Source organism: Martes martes, assembly GCF_963455335.1.
Source record: "Martes martes genome assembly, chromosome: 11".
NCBI lineage: Eukaryota > Metazoa > Chordata > Mammalia > Carnivora > Mustelidae > Martes > Martes martes.
Window position 1 is genome coordinate 54,018,769 of NC_137899.1, and position 14,039 is coordinate 54,032,807.

Below are 14,039 nucleotides of genomic sequence, written 5' to 3' on the forward strand. Positions count from 1 at the left end.
TTGCATTTCCTTTCTAAGAATTTTATAAAATTACACATAAATTTAGTACATGGTGAATATGACTGCATTTTGTTTTTATCTTTACATCAGCACTGCCACTAGAATTAAGATTAAATAAAAATCATGACAAAATAACTTAAGCTGAAATTAAGAAATGAAAAATAAATTATATTGAGTATAAACAGAATTGTATATAAAAAAAATCTGCCTCCATACTTGTTAGATATTAAAAAGGAAACTTAATGTTGTGTTTGAGCCTAATTTCTAAATTTCAAAACTAGGCAAAATTTTTAGACATTTGTCTTTACACCTGCTTAAGTGAAAAACATTAGTATAACAAGGTTAACTTCTCAAGAGAAAGAACTCCAGAAAGCAAACTGAAAATACTCATTGTATTGGGAATTTCCTTATGATCTTTCAAACCATCACCCTATCAAGACCATTTATATACCATTACAAGTTTCTGTTGGCTTGCTGAGAATGTTCAATTAAGTGATTACAATGGATGAGCTCTCTGGGAGATTTAAAAATGTGGCTAATAGAGTCTTATTGAATCCAAATAAAATTTACTGATTTAAATAAGTATTTTGTTCTAGATTTACCACCATGGTCCATTATCAGTCAGTAAGCACACATCTCTTTATCAATTATACAGTTGAAGATAAAAATTTACTCAAGTAAAATATTAGAAGCCAATAGAAAAAAAATTTTCTTCATATCCTGCTACTCACTCTTTCCTTAGGTATATTACTTCATCTTTTTTGTTTTTAAGTTAAGGATTTTTACATGTGGTAGACTGTTTTATGAGATAAAATACACACAGATCTTCAGTATATATTTAATGTAGTTAGAAATTTTGGAACCAGAGACTATGCTGGAAGAAATTTGTTGTGTGTTTGATACATGATAAACTTTACATAGCTATTTTTTTAATAATTGTAAAAATGAGTGAATAAATGAGTGAATGGTTTTCTGTCTAGTAAGTGGTCCCATTTTAGTATTAAGGATTAGAACAAATGTGACACAGGAAGCCCCAGGGACTTGACAAAAATCATAGGCCATTCTTGGAGAATTTACAGGACCATATCAGGCAGATAATTCTTTTTTTTTTTTTTTAATTTATTTGACAGACAGAGTTCACAATCAGGCAGAGAGAGAGGAAGGGAAGCAGGCTCCCTGCTGAACAGAGGGCCGGGTGCGGGTCTCGATCCCATGACCCTGGGATCATGACCCGAGCCAAAGGCAGAGGCTGTAACCCACTGAGCCACCCAGGTGTCCCAGGCAGATAATTCTTATGCCTACAGTATAGAAATGCCCTCGCCAAAATTTACCTTTCAGTTCTGTATTAATAAGGTATTTTAGTTTTCATGATAGCCTAAAGTGTTTCAAAAAGAAATGCTTATTTAATAGCTGAAATTGTCAGACATGTGTTCCAGATTTTAAGCTGTTAAAGATTTACCCTTGTGTTCTCAGTGTTTTATATAAATTTTGTCACAAAATATAAATATTGTTGGATTTGAAATGACTATTTTTGTAACACAAGCTGAATGAGAAATATCTTTAAAGTCATCAATTGCATAGTCATGGAAAATGTGAGAAAATAGAACAATTTAAAAGCAAATGGTCTAATCCTTCAATATTTCTTATGTATCTCAAATACAATTGGGTCATTACATGGAAACACTTCATTTATTTATCCTTTTATGGAGATAGACTTTGATTTCATTAAAAATTAAATCTAGAATGATTTAATAAGCTTGCCTCTGCTTAATTGCTTACATTTGAAACTTTTGTGATATACAATCAAAACATGATGTCTCTGCAGAAACTCATTTCAGAAGTCAAAGTTCAGGTGGAAAACCAGGTAAAAGGCGTCTATTTTAATATTACTGCCATTTGTCCAGATGGGACCCGAAAACCAGGCACAGACGGATGTGGAAATGTGACAAGCAATGACGAAGTATGTGGGTGTACATTCTTCCCATTTAAAATAAACTAAGTTGTCTGGCATGTTTTCTCACAGAAAAATCAAATCATTCTGGAAAACTTTATTTACTACAAACTCCAAGCATCTTATTTAAATGCTTCAAAGTAATTTTTATTGTCTCTTTCCAAAGTTCCTACTTGTTTTAACTCCACTGACTGTTCTCTCAAACTCTCAAGTTAAATACATATCAAATACTTATTTAATAATAATAACTTTAAACTTAGGGGTCACAGCCACTGTTTATCAGTAAAGTACATCTCTTCAAACAAGCAGTGTCTACACTTATGATGATGATGATACCTTTCTGGTTTCAAATCTGAAAATTCTCAGAATAAATTTGAAATCAAAGGTAATAAGCCACAGAAAAGAATGGGAGTGATGGAGCAGTTGATAAAGGTTAAGAATTCCAAAATCTTTCACTGTGTTATTGTCCCAATAAACTCATAATGATCTAGGAAGAGGTGGGGGAATTTATTAACAATAAAAAAGAAGTGTTATTTAACCAAAAAAGAATAAAATGTAGGGGGAGGGTGTAGGGCCCAGATTATTGCAGTGTTAGGAAATAGGACCAGGAGAGATAGGGATTCTCCCAGTATTGCATGATAGAGAGCAAACACACAGAAATAAGCTTTTAAAGGGAATTCCTATTAGATGCAGTGATTTTCAGTTCCTTCATTTTTAAATGATCTGTTCAGACTAAAAGATTTCTAATCCTTCTTCTTTTTATCTCTAAAGTTCTGGGCTGTATGTTTCCCCCTTGGAAAATTTAGAACCTTTGGATAGTATTGTTGCTCCAATTGAAATCAATTATTGCTAGTATCTGTTTCTGTAGGTCTTGCATAATCACTTCATGGATTTTGTTCCCAAGACATTATGTACCAGTTTATAAAATATATATATTTGATTTCCATTAAATATACATAAACTTTGTGGTAGGGTAAGTTTCTGAGAAAAGGTTATCCTCTTAGTAGTTCTTCCTTTCAAAATCAGTTTTGGCAGAATGGTTTTCCTTACTGCTTACATTTTTTTTTTCCTTTTCCTTTGTCTATAATCCCTTTTCCCCCTTCACTTTCAACTAAGTAGTATAAACAGTTTGACTTTCAGGAAGAGTCATGTGACCTCTTAATCATATAAACCCAAAGTTTTGCTCTATTAATTTTGGCAATGACCACATTATCTTACACATCTGTTAATCCTTAACATTCTTAAAGACAAAAAACATCTCAAGTACAATACCAACTGCATTAATTTTAATATTATGGAACTGATTCTAATTTCTCATGCAAATATGTAATATATAAGCCTGAAGTTAGATCTTTCGTATCTTGTGCATGTATGTGCATGTGCACACACGTATTTGTGCTAGGTTTTTTGGTCAGAGTAGAGATATATATATATATAAACACCCCAACAAAAAAGGCTACCACAAATTATTTTTAAGTTTTAACGGATCTCAGTCTAAAATGGAAAAAACCTACAATCTTATTTGCCAAAGTACCTGGAGATCATAAGATAGGCTAACAAATAGAAAAGACACACTACACCCATCATGTCCTGCAAAAAAAAATAGAGAGAGAGAAAGGAAAAACTTGGCAGGATCATTTCACAAGGGAAAAAACCCCTGCCAACTCAGATCTTTAGTTGTGGGCTCACATCTCCTGAGACAAATGTATGACCTAGTATTGAGATCTTAAGATCTAAGAGAGTCCTGAATCTTTTTCCCTTAAGCAACATCAGAGAAAGCCTCCTGTTTTCCTTCATTAACACCACATATAAACTAAAATTGAACCCTGAAACTTTACTTGGGCCCCTAGGAAATAGGAACAAAAATAAAAATTGTTCATTCGAACATCGTATCTCATGGTTATAAAGCAGGAGAGCAGTAGTTCTTTATTTTAGATTATTTGATCTCTCTCTTTTGGCAAATATTCAAAACCCCCACATTTTAAGGAATTAATTCAGGAGATGATCTGTTCTCTCTCAAGTTTGCTAAAAACTCAATGGAGGACATCAGTTAATCATTGGAAGAAGAGTGGGCATTTCAAATAGGCTTGAACCCCTATTCATTTAATGGTACAATATAGACAAGTAGCAGTCATTGCTTCCTTTAACTCTCTAGTTCATTAATTAGGATATAAATGAAATTAAAAAGGGATGTTACATCTACCTCTGAAAGAGTTCGTGTGTAATTTATAAAGTATTATAAGTTTCTATAAGATGGTACATTATTGATTCGGAATATCATTAATAGATATAATAGTGATGATAGAAATAATCAGGACATATAAATATATTTTCTTTCCTTCCCCCCCCATTTAGGTTCTTTTCAATGTAACAGTTACAATGAAAAAGTGTGATGTCACAGGAGGAAAGAGCTATGCAATAATCAAACCTATTGGTTTCAATGAAACCACTAAAATTCATATACACAGAAACTGCAGCTGTCAGTGTGATGACAGGAGAGGACCTAAACGAAAGTGTGTAGATGAAGTTTCTCTAGATGCCAAGTGTTTCCAGTGTAATGAGAATAAATGTCATTTTGATGAAGATCAGTTTCCTTCTGAGAGTTGCAAGTCACACAAGGACCAACCTGTTTGCAGTGGTCGAGGAGTTTGTGTTTGTGGGAAATGTTTATGTCACAAAATTAAGCTTGGAAAAGTGTATGGAAAATACTGTGAAAAGGATGACTTCTCTTGTCCATATCACCATGGAAATCTGTGCGCTGGTAGGTATAAATAAATATATACATGTCGTTTTTACTAGTAACTATTAAACTAGCATCAATGTTTAAGTATCTTTAAATTACACCCTTATAATTACCAATTCTGAATCTGAATTTAATATTCAAAGGTTCAAAGTCTATGAAATTAGGGCATGGCAACAGAGTTATGGCACATGATTCTGGTATTTATATTTTAAATTATTTTGTACAAGAAATACTTCAAAATAAAAACCAAAAATTAAGTGTTATTCTCAAGTATGCCTTGATCTTATAAAAATATATACCCAGAAAAGGAAATTACTGATGATGTCTGGCAGGTTTTTTATAATCAGAGTATTCTTCTAGAAAGACCTGATTCACTCTCCTAAGTGGTCACTCCCTCCAGCTTGCTCAGAGAATAGTGAGCTATAAAAGTCTCCGTTCATTGGAAAATAATGCATTATTACAAATGATATTATAAATTTGTAATAACTTAAACCTTTCCAGTATATTTTTGGAACAACACCAGCAATGAAATTATCAAAGGACAGCATTCTCCAAGAAAATGCTGGTTTCATAAGTAATCTAGAAGATTAGTACCAGAGGCCACACGCAGACAAAGTTTAAAAATGAAATAATTTGAAACCAAAATATCAAAAGTACTTTTTGGCTAATTCAGTTTACTGCCACCTAGAGGTTAGATTCCAGAAAATGTGTGCAACATTTGAAGTTTAATACAAAATATTGTTTTTAAATGAATCAATTTTTCTGTGACATTGTGCTGAATTCATTTATTGTTAAAACAGCTTTTTAATGGTTGGATTTGGAAGCAAATACTAAATTACTGATTAACTGAAATATTTCACTGTCATAACCATACAGAAAGTAACAAACCCATACACATTTTCTATTCTTGTATAAACTAGAAATATGCAATGGAAAATTGCCTTTTTATTCCGTTACATACATGAAACATTTTATATGCCAAACATTATTCTGCTATACCTGGTATCATTGGTAGAATGGATTATAGGTGACTTAAGAACAAACTAGCAATTATCTTCTAATTTGCAAAGCTAATCCTATTTGGAACAGGGAAGAAGAATAATTCTGATATCCCACAGCTACTGATCTGCCAAAGAAGCTTGAAATACATTGAGAATCCCAGTCTCTATTTATAGTTAAATATCAAAAGCCAATGTACTAGCCCTCCTATATGACTATACTACTAGCCACAGGCAGTTGAAAATCTGCTTTGAATTATTTGTGTATAAATTATAAGTGCAAACTGTAGGCTGACAAATATTTTCTTCCCTAGTCTCCTTTGAGAATTAAAACACATGTTCACAGGTCAGCTGGATAGGATTAGGCGTGCAGCCTATATATAGGGAACAGGTTCTGGCAGGCATTTGTGTGGCCTGGACCTCATTAGTTTTACATTTAGCAATTGAGTTGATCCAACAGTAGATTCTATGGAACAGTTACCCTGTGAGGGGCTTCTCAGTAAGGGAGGGAGGGAAGAAGAGTGGGAGAAAGTCAGGAAGCAAGAGAAGGAAGGAAGGAAACATCTGTGGCCACGTAAGCTTGAGAAACATTATGTGACCTTGTAATATATACTCCCTCATGAAGATTTCTAATTTATATAAGCTCACAAAATTTTAGATGCTTTCTGCTGTCCTTAATCCATTTCAGTACATATAACCAGTGTTTCCCTTTAACTCATTTGTCTGCATGCCCCCAACCCCAACACACAAGTGTACATTTGCACATAGGCACACACATTTAACACACATACCCCACCTTGCCTTCTCTCATTTATGACCTAATAACTGCTCACAGCCTACTGGAGGACATGCCCTTCTAACCTGTTAAATAATGTTCTGATGACATGAAACGATTAGTTCAACTTCCCCAGAGAACTTTAAAACGACCCGAGCAGCACTGAAGCCCTACAGGGGTTTGCCTCAAAAACCAAAATTATCCCAGGCCTTCAGCAATCATGAGAGACTACTAGGAATAAATTATGGAAGTTATTAATCAAATACCCATATTTTTCGGATTTTAAAACAATTAACATTACTTCAGCCTTTGTAGCTTTTTTTATTTTTGTGTAACTTTTTAATTTAAAACTGAACGACCAGTGACCTGCAAGTGGCCAGGCAACCACCGCAACAGACATGTCACAACTGTCAGCACAACACTTAGCATCAGGAGATTCTCTACAACTGAACAACTTTGAAAACAGACACTCCTAAACCCTAGCATGGTTCTTGTCAGATGAATAAAATGATGCTGTTTCCATTCACTTGATCATCAGCGTGTTTCCCTGGAAAATGGGAGAGGATTTCATGTTTGGAAACACTTCACAGATCAGTGGCCCCAATAACTTAGGTCCCGGAGTGTCTGTTGCAGGGCATGGAGAGTGTGAAGCGGGCAGATGCCAGTGCTTCAGTGGCTGGGAAGGGGATCGCTGCCAGTGCCCATCAGCATCAGCCCAGCACTGTGTCAATTCGAAGGGCCAAGTGTGTAGTGGAAGAGGTACGTGTGTATGTGGCAGGTGTGAATGCACGGATCCCAGGAGCATCGGCCGCTTCTGTGAACACTGTCCCACGTGTCACACAGCCTGCAGTGAAAACTGGTATGTGTTCTCTGACTCCAAACATACAGAAACATACATAAAGCAGTCCTTCATTATAGATGTGTTCGTCCTTTTTATATTTTGCCTTCCTTAACCTTAGAAGTTGCTGGATCTTCTCTACTAGGTAAGTTGTTATCATCATGCTAAAAAAGAACCGAATGGGGAATTTAGGAATTAGAAAACTTGAATTCAAATTTTTGGCCACTAGATAGATAGTTGTGAAAGCATCAGAATTGATCTAGGCATTCACTCCCTTACCTTTTTTGAAATAGGTTTGTTATTTTAAAGAATAATATTCAGTGTCCATTGTTTTTTCCCCAACTTTATTGAGATATAACTGACATATAACCTTGTTTACACAAGGCTAAAGGTGTGCAACATGATGACTAAAATAATCATGAGGATTATAATAAGACCTGATACAGTTCCATGACAGAATTGAGTTAGATGATTGACATAAAACAAAAACAACCCAACTTTTGTACTTGGTGCATGATAATCCTAGAATAAATGTTAGCTATTATTACTGGGTTTCTTTTGTTTTTTATTGTTTTTTAAAAAAATATTTTAAAAATAAAGAATGCTAGCGGCTATGAAGCACCTCTGGAAATAAGTGATGGATGAGTAAAAGGTGATATGTTAATGAAGGTGACATTGTTGTTTTGTGTCAGTAACTAATTTCCCAGAAACAGTTTGAGCCTGCTCAAAGATCACTACTCTAAACATTACTGTGCCTTCCAATTTGTTTTATTCAAAAATTTTAAGACATTTACTTTCTCAGATTGGTAGCTCAAGTAAATTTTTAAAATTATACATAGCAATTTATGTAACTCTCTTGGGGATGTAGTACTTAAACATAATGTTGGAGTTATTTCTAATGAACACAACTGAAACTTGAACTGTGTATTCATTGCTAAACTTTTCTAATAGTATAATATATATCCTCTAAAATATTTTTGTGAGTTTTATTTGTGATGAAAGCATCTTATGCATTTCCTACTTTCTTCTCAATACAGAAAATTCATTATTTTGATTTTATACATTATTAAAATATTTCTAGTGGCTAGAATATAATTTTGCCATAGTATTAAATTCAGCCAATATTACAAATAAATGTCATGGCTTTCTTTCCCAGTTTTACATGGCTGCTGTCTAAAGCAGCACTATTCTATTTTGATATCTTATTTCTTGCAGAAAATACCGTGAGCTACAACCTTTTCAAAGATTTAATGTTTCATTTCTTTTCATCCTTACAGGAATTGTGTGCAATGCCTTCACCCTTACAACCTATCTCAAGCTATACTTGATCGTTGTAAAACCTCATGTGCTCTCATGGAACAGCATTATATGGATCAAACATCAGGTAAACCCAAACTTAAAAAGCACTGAAGACTATCAGCAGAGAATCACATTCCCCGAAAGGGCCCATAATTAATCATCCTAAAGAAAGGACTAACTGCTTCAGTGTTTTCAGTCATCCAGAAATGGTACTCTATAAAAAGCAGCTGAGTATATTTGCCATGGATTGGCTGAATTGTTACATCTCCCATCCAATTATCCAGCTAAATTCTCATGCTGTGCCCCTCTGTGGAAGTACACCAAGCAGATTTACTACAAGGCCTCAGTGAGCCAAGAGTGGAAATTTCCTGTGTAGAGTCCTTACAGATAAACTGTGGAGCCTTACTTATCTTTCGTAACCCAAACTTGCTTCCAGTTACAATGTTCCTCATGTAAACCCAAAATTCACTTTTATATTTCAGGTGAAGCCAAACATCCTAAGTAGCAATGATCTGCTTTTGCAAAATATATAACTTAAGAAGGGCCGTTCCTTTCTGGTATTTTCCATTCTGATGTAAATATAATTTAGGGGTAAATGAATATAAATGCAGCATAATGGAAAAGGCATGAAACTTTTAGTCTGAAGAATTTGGTTTAACACATGTCCCTTTACACTAATAGATAAGAAATACCAGCCCTCTTACAAAATTTCTCTGAGCCTCAGTTTCCTCATCTGTAATAAAGATAATAATACCAAACTCAAGGAGTTGTAGGAGATTAAATGAGCCAGTGAATATGAAAGAAATGTGTGAATTAAAAGATGACATGCAAATGGGAGAAACGTGTGAAAGCTGTGTTCAAAGACAACTTTCAGACAAAAATTCATTAGAAGCCAAAAGCCAGTACTCCACTTGGCTCAGGTGTAAGGTGTTAAAGTACACATGAATTAGAAATTAAGCTTGAAATTATGTCTTCTTTGAAGACATTTCTACTGCTACTTTTTTTTTTTTTTGTCTCTTCTCCAACCTATAAAGACAATTCCAGCTCTTAGACTGCACAGAAGAACTTTCTCCAGTTTTGTTTCCTTCTTCCCTTGTATGCACAGTGATCTTAGCCCATAATGAATTTGGCTTTGAAAGGAGCCCATGTGCTGCCAGCTGGGGCTGCAGCAATCACTCCAGAAAGCCAAGTGCCTTTTCTAATAAATAGAGCCCTTACTGTCAACATGTCATTTATTATGTTAAGTAAACAAACCTACTCTGACCTAAGTGTGGTTACAAAAATTATTCCCTTAAAGCTCCTTAGGAAAAGCCCTTGCTTGACCTAAACTAAATGAGAGGCATGGCCAAGGCTAAATGTTTGTCTATCCAAATGACATTCTAAAATGCATGCAGATTTGAGCCAGAAAATGTCCTCTATCCTAACCCTTTAGAAATATTTGTAAAATTTATTGGTAGCTAGGGGGCTCCCCTCCCCTTCACAACTATGGTGGATGGAGAGGGAAAGAGGACTTGTTAGCCACCTCTATTATCTATCCACTCAATCACACTTAAAGGGTGTTGTTCCAGTCTTCTGGCTAAGCTCCTCCTAGGCAAGAAGCCAATAAGTGGGATCAAGACACGTGTCCCCTTTAAGGATCTGCTTTAGCTGATTGACTAGTTCTAAATCAGCCAAGGGAAATGACAGTCTGTCAGGATGAAAGGCATGCTTGTCATAAACCTGAAGGTCACTGTGTTAGACTCCAAGGACACCACCTTTGAATAAAGCATGTTGGATTCTCCCTGTGTGAGAGACCAGTAACAACAGGAAATATGTGCTTACTTTCAGTATTTCTATTCCAATCAGTAGTCCTCTGGACTCCCTTTAGCCTTTCTTTCAAGGAAGCTTATCACTGACCAAAGAAAACTGAGCTCTAAATGTTCCCACTTGGAGAGGAGCCCTTGCCTCATTTCTGAGTTCTTGGCTTATTCAAAAGCATGCTTGGTCATCCCTGTGAATTTAGACACAAATTACCCACGTTTGGGTGACCGCTTTTCTCAATCTTGGCAGGTCCCCTCCCAAAAGGCCCTCTCAGAGAGACCTTCAGGCAGTTAGGTGAAGTCCCCAAATTCTGGAGAATAGGAAGAAAACACATGCCTCTTTAAGTCAGGAGGAAATTTTGTGTATCTGGGGCAGCTAGTGAATTCTGTGGAATACTGGCATATTGTGCAATGTTCCTCTTAGATTAGGGTAATACTTTTGGCATCCACAGAGCCTGCAGACTTTCCAGCTAAGGTTTGCCAAAGGTCTGGTGCTAAAACAGAGACTTAGTATGCTCCTCCTCTTAATGCAGCATTTTCCTTTCACAGCTAGTAATTATTTGTTCTTGGAAAAAAAAATACACAGTGGAATTTTTAGAAGCAAAATATGACAGATTTCATTGACAAGTAAAAACTAAACTATTAAAAACTGAGGAAAGAGATTTGCATATTGTCCTGAGCTGGACACTCCTATTCCCTAGAGGCTACATGTTATATTAACAGAGATTTATACCACACTTTCAAAGGAAATACTTATTCATCTATTAGAATAGTACTGATTTTAGCTTCTACAGTTGTTTACTTTATTTTCCATTACTGATGTGCAATGAATGAAAAACAAGCATAACAAGAGAAACATATGCTGATACACAGAGCCATTAAATAATTTTTAAATCCTGTTTTCCACTTAATGATCAACAATACACACCGCAAAAACTGCCCCTCTCTGACACCGATAAAATTTTGTTTGGTTAAGGAATTTGGGCACATTCCAGTTAATTCAATTAAAGAATCAAGCTGCAAAGAAATAATATTTTTGAAAACTTTAATTGTGGCTATTCTCCAAAACAAGGTTTTCTCTTGGAAACATTTTAATAATAAATGTGCAATAAAAATTACAGTTTACTCTTCAAATCAATAGTAATGACATTCTTCTGTTTTGAAAATGTAGATTTGCGGGGCGCCTGGGTGGCTCAGTGGGTTAAAGCCTCTGCCTTCGGCTCCGGTCGTGATCCCAGGGTCCTGGGATCGAGCCCCACATCGGGCTCTCTGCTCAGCGGGGAGCCTGCTTCCTCCTCTCTCTCTGCCTGCCTCTCTGCCTACTTGTGATCTCTGTCTGTCAAATAAATAAATAAAATATTTAAAAAAAAAAAAAAAAAAAAAAAAAGAAAATGTAGATTTGCAAATATCTCTGGTCCTCTGAATTGAGATGGAGAACATTGTTTGCTTGTTAGAATCCTTTGATTTACTCATTCCAGTTTTTAATCCACTTATTTGTTTGCTTTATTACAGAATGTTTCTCTAGCCCAAGCTATTTAAGAATATTTTTCATCATCTTCATAGTTACATTCCTGATTGGGTTGCTTAAAGTTCTTATCATTAGACAGGTGATACTACAATGGAATAGTAATAAAATTAAGTCTTCGGCAGATTACAGGGTGTCGGCCTCAAAAAAGGTCAGTGAATTCTAAAAAAGAACTACTATCTGTATGTCATTGTCTACTTCCAATATTTAGATGGTTAATTAATAATATTTTTTCTCCATCAAGGACAAGTTGATTCTGCAAAGTGTTTGCACAAGAGCAGTAACCTACCGACGTGAGAAACCTGAAGAAATAAAAATGGATATCAGCAAATTAAATGCTCATGAAACTTTCAGGTGCAACTTCTAAAAAGATAAAAAGTCCTTTATGGGGAACTGGATTTTTAATAATTGCTCCTAAAAACATAATTTTAGAAGTCACAGGAGGAGACAAACTGTTCTAGATCATGCTGGTTGCTGGTTGTCCACTTGAACGAAGACTGACAAGCATCCTCATCATCATGTGACTCACATCGCTGCTGAATTTTTCAGAGAAAAATGTGTCTTACTACTGTTTGAGACTAGTGTCATTGTAGCACTTTACTGTAAAATATAACTTATTTAGATCAGCATAGAATGTAGATCATCTGAAGAGCACTGATTACACTTTACAGGTACCTGCCATTCCTATGCTTCCCAGAGAGAGACAATGCTATGTCACTACAAGGGTACAGTAATCCCTGCACCAAACATGCGGATGAAAAAAATGAAAGGCAGTTATACTACTGTTGCCACACACTTCAACACTTGGCAATGAAGAGACAAGAACATCTAGATGAATAAATGATTAGTGTCTCACTTATTCAAGAGGTTAATAGATAAAACCTTAATTTTGAGGGATATTGCTTTTGAAACTGAGTAGTGTTATGCATGTGTTTATGTTTTCTGCTTCTTACAAGATACTAATTTCAACATTCTCTCTTTGCCTTTATATTTTTTCTTTCTTACAGGATAAGTTTATATATGTCACAGATGACTGGATTATATAAGTGCTAAGTTACTACTGCCATAAAAACTTAATAATACAATGTCACTTTATTAGAAATACTGATTTTTAAAGCTGAATGTTTAATAAGGGACACTGTAAAGTAACATCAAAATCAGACAGCTTCATAGTGTGTAGACGTGGAGTCTTATATACCTTCTTACCTGATAAACTGGATGTTTCACCATTTCATTTGTGTCTAATCATCAGGTTGAAGATCACAAGGCGTTTAGAAACTCTGCCTCAAGCAAAGTGCCATATTCTTTAGTGAGTTCTCTCAGATGTTTACTTCAAGTAGACATTAGCATTTTTCTAATTAAAAACTATATTAAGCTATATTATTTTCACCCTTCCGTGCAGCCTAAGGAGTTCTTTTCCTGAACCACCTCAACGTACTCACAAGAATTTTAAAAGTATACAATTGGAGGAGGATAGACAATATCTTAGAAATAAGCTAATTCATCTTTTTACTTAGGGAACTGAAGCTTAGAAAGTTTAAATGATATCTCAAAAAACACCCAAGTGATTAAGTGGTAGCCTTTGAAGAGAACTTTTATCTTCTTATTGCCAGGCTAGTGTTCATTCACAGTATCATGCTACCTCTTGAATCTTTAAAATATTTCATTGGAAGTATTTTTCAATGTGATTAACAGAAGTCGTGAGTAAATGGACAAGAGAAAATTCCAAAGCAAAGCAAAAAAGCGTTAACTCAAACTGAATTCCATGATTGGCTTCCAGTCTTTCCTGCTAATCAGCTTCTAAGAGAATGCTGCATGGCCTAACTACAGGGAAATCCATTCACACCACAGCTTGTGAGTTGTGCAGAGCTCAGCCAGAGAGCCTGACACAGAGGCCATGAGCTTTTACCTTCCCCCATGGAAACTTCTTCACAATTACCATATCCCTACAGACTCACTGAGTCTCATTTTATTGGCTATAAGTCCAATAGTCCTGTGTGTAGTACAGAGCTTTGCTTATGAAAACAAAGGAATTTGTTTAAAATGTTTTCTTATGATTAACTTCCCAAATTTGTCTTCCAGCACTTGAAGAAAGGCCAGATATTTGCATT

At 35.2% G+C, this 14,039-nt stretch overlaps 1 protein-coding gene across 1 annotated transcript in view; it reads left to right on the forward strand.

Annotated features, from left to right (window-relative positions):
* The window catches only part of ITGB8 (integrin subunit beta 8), a gene marked incomplete at its 5' end in the record, with an annotated part of 75,577 nt that extends 62,207 nt beyond the window's left edge, over positions 1–13,370 (forward strand). Inside the window, 6 exons of the mRNA XM_080818837.1 lie at positions 1,826–1,960; positions 4,307–4,712; positions 7,101–7,326; positions 8,583–8,689; positions 11,916–12,079; positions 12,173–13,370. Coding sequence (XP_080674963.1) covers positions 1,826–1,960; positions 4,307–4,712; positions 7,101–7,326; positions 8,583–8,689; positions 11,916–12,079; positions 12,173–12,295 — 1,161 coding nt within the window. The 3' untranslated portion in view covers positions 12,296–13,370. The remainder of the gene's footprint in view (positions 1–1,825; positions 1,961–4,306; positions 4,713–7,100; positions 7,327–8,582; positions 8,690–11,915; positions 12,080–12,172) is intronic.
* Between the last annotated feature and the right edge of the window lie 669 nt (positions 13,371–14,039).